The 6,001-nt window shown below is 41.0% G+C and overlaps 1 protein-coding gene across 1 annotated transcript; it reads right to left on the bottom strand.

The window, feature by feature from the left end:
• Nucleotides 1–2,420: 2,420 nt before the first annotated feature.
• Nucleotides 2,421–4,983, bottom strand: PAO5 (polyamine oxidase 5). The gene has a single exon (XM_088958715.1). The coding sequence runs from the start codon at nucleotides 4,466–4,468 to the stop codon at nucleotides 2,747–2,749; it is 1,722 nt and encodes a 573-aa protein (XP_088814841.1). The 5' UTR covers nucleotides 4,469–4,983; the 3' UTR covers nucleotides 2,421–2,746.
• Between the last annotated feature and the right edge of the window lie 1,018 nt (nucleotides 4,984–6,001).

Here is a 6,001-nt window from a genome sequence, read left to right as displayed (position 1 = left end):
TTTTTTTTTTCGTTCTTTGAACCTAGTAGGGCATAGTTCTAGTCCAAGTAGATGTATCATACTTCTGCCCAAAAAAATAAAAGACTAGATGTATAATACAGAGTGATATGATAGTAGGCTTACCGCACTAACAATGAAGTTTGAGTCAGGTAAGTCCACTCTAGGGCAAGTTACCATGCCAAAGCTCTCGGTTGTTGAATGGCCAGTAAGCAGTAAGTACCAAGCAGCAGCAACACCAATATTTTTATTTTCTTTTCTGTGAGGGAGCCAAAAAGTAAGTCATAAGGTGATTGATCGGGGCAGGGCAGGGAGAGATGGAAGCAGTAGTAGTAGGTGGGGAAAAGCAGGTGGGACTTGGGAGTTGGGAGGGGAGGAGAAGATTCTTTCAATCTAATTGATTTGATATTTGTTTTAGGACAAGGGTGCTGAATCAGAAAAGGACGTGATGCCAGATTGGTTGCTGATATGCACAATGATCAGGGGGTAATTGGAGCACAAAGAGGCAGTAAGAGACAGCATTTGGGTTGGCCCCCACTCCCAGTGTCTTGGGGGGTGGCTCTGCCTCTACCCCTGCCCCTGCCTCTGGCTCCCGCAGGGCTCTGCCAAGATGACAATAATAGAGCGTCCCTGAACAGCTCTTTGATTTGACCACTCACTGCTCTCTCGATGGAAGAACCAGATTTTTGGGATTCACAGTTTTTAGTAGGACTACAATGATTCTTCATGATTTGCATATACATGTCGACAGCTATGTCAGCGGTACAGACTTGTATCGGGTACGAGTTTATCTTACACCGCACATATGGAACATTGTTTGGCGGATGCATTTGGATTGCATCGCATTTCCACCTTGGTTTTAGAATCTTGGGCAAGTTTTTGTTGATAAGTTTTTAAGGCCCTGTTTGGGTGTCACATGATGAAATGATGAATTGATTTTCAATCTGGGGATTCACCTCTGCACTCTATTCTCCTACTTTGAATGGAGAGAGGGGACACTGACATCCTCCACCACCACCAGCATCAGCTTTGAGCTTTGCTGGATGCTGGTCTGTTGATTCCAGGTGTGGACAAAAGGGATACAGATTATGTTTTTTGTCTCAATCATTCATACAGGATATATGCTTAAAGCCCACGCTAAGGCATTAGTAGAAGATATAGTCTCATTCTCTCACACAAGATGCTGAGAGAGAGAGAGAGAGAGAGTGTCACCAAATAACTGGGAGAAGGCGATTTGATTGTGTGAGAATGAAAACATCCCAAAACACGTGTTAGTTGAGCGGATTCCATTCCCATTTTGAAAACTTAGACTCAATATTTGCATACACGGTACCTTGATATTCTTTGTATCTCTCCCAACTCCTAAGGCTGAGTTTGGAAGGAGTACAACAGAATCTTATATTTTGTATTATTTTGTATGTATTTACATTATATATATTTGCATTTATACTGCTTCCAAACTGATTTAGTTTGTCTGCAGCGCAGACTTCATATTCACGAACACAGATAAAGAAGTACAATATAAAGTGAGTGGTTAGGGCACATAACATTTTTCACAATTGCGGCACATCTCTAATAAAAAGCTTTCCATACATTTTTCTTCATTATTTGTATTATTATAGAATTAAAGGGAGTGATTAGTATCCATTGGATTGGGATGTATTCCTCCTGATCCGTCAACCGGGAAGTTGGTGATCATTGATGATGATTATATTTGACCTAAATTAAAAGACAGTGAGATGCCCAGTCATCTATTGTGTATAGAGGAAGCGGACTCCGTGACGAACTAAGGATCAACAATGTGTGGACAGCCATTCAGACTGTAGTACATCTGAGCTGTTAGAGAAAAGCTGTGGTGGCAAGGTAGGTAGGCCATAAGCACGGTCTACCAACAGCCTAGCAATACATGTCTAGCAGTGAAGGGAATGGGACCTTTCAATTTTCATTCATTCTATTTTCTATGGGTCCCACTCCCCCCACCCCAGAATTTGTAATTTCTAATTTCTAATTTCTCTTCACCAATATATATGAAACACCCAGATTACCCTAACCACCTGGTATGTCGCCATCCTTCACAATAGAAATGTGAAGGATTACCCGATTGGATATCGTATCATCAATATAAAACCCGATTGGATATCGTATCATCAATATAAAACCCGATTGGATATCGTATCATCAATATAAAACCCGATTGGATATCGCAGGTGGGACCCGGACCATGAATTCTGGAGGACCCGACTTTTTTGTCACTAGTGAGTAGTGACCAATAGGGTATCTTGGATTGATAGCTGGCTAGCTGGAAAGGAAGCGGCTATATCGGATCCTGTCCATTTAATCTTATTAAAATAAAGCTCAAGTATTTGAACAAACAGAAAGATAGGAGAGGATAACTACTAGCTAAAGAAAAGAACTGATGCAGATGCAGATCCAAAGCTTGCTTGTTGCTTCTTTTTCTTTTTGTCTTTTCAATATACAATGAGAGCATAATCTCGATTCTCATCCCAGTTTGCTTTGAAGATCAAGATATCAACCAGAAAACAACTTCCAAACACAATAAACAATAGAAAGCCCAAAACAAATATTGCTTCTAAAAAAAATTGTACCCATCCACCTTCTGTTTTCACTCTTTTACCCATATTACCCACTTTTATGGAGAGCACTTAGAAAGAGGTGTAGGAGGAATTTGAGAGAGAGAGAGAGAGAGAGAGAGATCCCAGCTGTAATCCTAGTTCTGGTGTTTCAAATTTCAATGGTGCAAAGCATCCAAAAATCCAGCACACTGATAATGTTGAAGCAGCCTATTGGCTTCCCTTATGCCACTGAAATAAGCTCCATGTGTAGTGGAATAATGGGTTCTATGTGTTGCTTCGCCTGCAAATAGAATTTGAAGTGGAGGAGGAGCTTCAGCAGCAGCAGCAGCACATGCACAATTGCTGCTGCTGCTTTTCGGCAGTGGCTCTGCCATTGAATCAAAATCGTTTCCACTAGACCCAACTGCTACATAACTGTAAGAACCCATGAACAAAGGATCGGTTCCCCATTGACTCTTCAGAACGCTTCTGATACTTGGTTTTTTCCCCAGAGCTTTGTAAGTCTCCTCGGAGTTGACGTGCCCGTTGCTGCATTTATGAGGATTTGCTTGCTTTCCAGGTTGAGAATCTGATAAGAAACTGGAGATTGTGGCTGAAACTCCTTTGACAATCTCGTCATCTTTGAGACACTCAAGCTCCAGAGCTTCTTCCCCTGCAAACCATGAAAGTAGGACACTCGAGTTGTTGTAAATTGGGAAGACAGAGGCTGTCCTCCTCATCCACCATGGGATCTTCCGGTGCCTTAACTCGGAATCAGGCCGGTGGAAAACCATTTGCAAGAAGGGAAATGTTTCAGAATTCTCGCTTTGTCGATCATGGGTTTGATCCAGTTGAAGAAACAACTTGTTGACGACCCCGAATCCGAGCTTAGAAATTGCTTCCGCCTTGAAAGAGGGAAGGGGAGGACTAAACATACCTGAGTCTTCTCGAATTGCAGCTTTCAGCACCCCCAAGGAAACAGTTACTATGACATGATCAGCAGACATGGTAGAACCATCTTCCAAGTGCAGCTTCACAGGCTTACTGTCACAACCGTTGTCTATCTCTGAAGATCGAAGACCCTGCGGCTTCCATTCGATCTTCTTAACTTTTCTACCCAATTGGATCACTCCAGCGGGTAAGACAGAAGCCAGCGATTCGATAATGCTCAAGTATCCCTTAGCAATGGTAATCTCTTCATCCGGGAACTGACGGTACTCACTCTCTGCATTGAAGTCAAGATTTAACAGATCATCGGCCGAAGTGTAAGTTCTTTCGGTGTTTTCATTCATTGCATAGATGGCTTCCTCAAGCAATTTCCGGCTCCAGTTACCGGACTCTTTATCGTCCTCTCCCTCAATCGTCAGAGCCCAATAAGCATCAAGGGCCTGCCGAAGAAAAGAGCCAATACTGAGCTCTGCCAAGCAGCCATTACGCTTACAATTTTGGAGAGCCTTGGTTGCAATTCTGTAATAATCAACTTCGTCGTTGGCTTGAATCAACTTCCCCTGAGCAAAATCCATCATCTTCCGGTAAAGACTGGAAATGGTATCGGCGAGAGATGGATCGAGCTCCAACCCACCTTCGGCAATGGTTACTGGGTCTTGGGAGGAGCCATCCATGCACTCCCATGGCTGCTCGGAGTGCAAGGCCTGGATTTCCTGGGCAATTTTGTGAACAGGACTCCCACCAATGCCATGGATCCATGTTGCACCCATTTCAATTCGGTCACCACCAAACTCAGAAGTATGGATTCTCCCACCAATTCTAGTTCCACCCTCGACGACGCAGAGCTCGAACAGGTCTTTGGATCTTGTGGCTTTGTAGAGCAGATTAGCAGCTGTAAGCCCAGCCATACCAGCTCCAATGATAACAATTCTTGGCTTCTTGGCGACCATTTTGGCTATTTTCTGAAGAAAAACAAAAACCAAGGGGAGAGAGAGGGAGGGAGAGGGCTGATAGTAAGTAAGAAAGAAGAGGATTTTATAAGGAGAGAGTGGGTATGCTGTTGCAAATAGTGAGAGATGTAGGGGCCGTCCATTTCCGATATATTTAGAAGATGTTTCGAATAAAGACGATGCTCTCCTTTTCTTGAATTCTGTTACAGTAGTACCACACCAACACCACTATTTGATGACTGCTGAAATTTTTGTTGTTGAAAGCGGAATATTAAAGAGATTCCAAACTTAACAATGGCTCGAGTCCAAGGTATTGTCAGCATTTGATAATTTTTTTTTTTCAAAGTAGCAACTCCAATGGCCGTGTCATGGTTCAGTAATTAAGGGGGTGTCATTTGAATGCTTTTGTTTTCATTTGTTTTGGAAATTGCTACTTAATAGATTGTGTTTTGTTGAAGTGTAATTTATTTGCACTAGTACAAATGTATGGGAGTGTAAATATAAAAATATGCAAATTCTTGTTTAATTTTGTTTTGAATTCTATTTCATGTTTTGATTTTTTTTCATTTGTACTTCAATCAAACAAAATAAATTAAAATTTGAAACAAAAATAGGTCAGAATTTACAATTGAATCGTTCGCACTTCCATAGTTTTGCATCAGTGCAAATTTATTTGCATTGCAACCAAACAGAGACATAAGAACAAAAACACCTTCTGGAGCAATGTTTTATTTCTCATTTTTTATTCAAATAACAATACATGTTTTAAAGACTATCAATAAACTGTTCAACCTAAAAGCTTAAATTATTTAGGTGAGGCCCACGCCCCTTTGCACCAAAGTCCATTGGGCTTAATTAATTAATTAGAATGGGGGAAACAAGAATCTAATACTAGAAGATATGATTAAACAAGCAATCGGATGAAAACACAAAATGGGTATGTATTGCTAGACAAAAGCCATCAAGGGGCTATTTGGCATCGTTGTCGTTTCTTGGAGTAAGCATCACATAGGAAAAAATGGTGCTCCAGGAAATGGGTATTTGTTTGGAACCGTTTTTTCATAAAAAATTGTGCTCCAAGCCACATCTCGAAAATTGGGAAGCTATAGCTTGGAGCAACGCCAAATTCGACGTTTCCTGAAGCTGCAGCTCGATGCTGCCAACAGGGCAATGATGTGAAACTGATGTGGCACTGGATAATGGGACCAGTGCTTAAAACGTTTCCTGGAGCAATGGTACCAAACGGAAAAAGTTGTTACTCCAGAAACGTTGTTACTCCAAAAAAAGTTGTTGTTACTCAAACAAAAATAAAGGCATTGTTTTTTTTGAGAAAATGGTACTCCAAACTACACATCAATAGCACCGTTTTCACAACAGTAGCATCAATGCCAAACATATACCAAAATAATCGTTTCTTAAAATAGGAGTTTAAAAACATGTTTTATATTTCAGTTTCAAAGGGGGATAAATAACATATAGCCAACAACATGTTCTTTTATATGGTTATTTTAAAAACCAAATTATTTTCTAACC

Source organism: Nelumbo lutea, chromosome 8, assembly GCF_056320005.1.
Source record: "Nelumbo lutea isolate HS-2025 chromosome 8, American lotus-T2T, whole genome shotgun sequence".
NCBI lineage: Eukaryota > Viridiplantae > Streptophyta > Magnoliopsida > Proteales > Nelumbonaceae > Nelumbo > Nelumbo lutea.
Note: the sequence above shows the minus strand (reverse complement) of the source record. Positions and strands in the feature narration are given on the sequence as shown.

Excerpts from the sequence above, each read along its gene's own strand:
- PAO5 (XM_088958715.1), bottom strand. The coding sequence starts at position 4,468 with ATGGTCGCCAAGAAGCCAAGAATTGTTATCATTGGAGCTGGTATGGCT.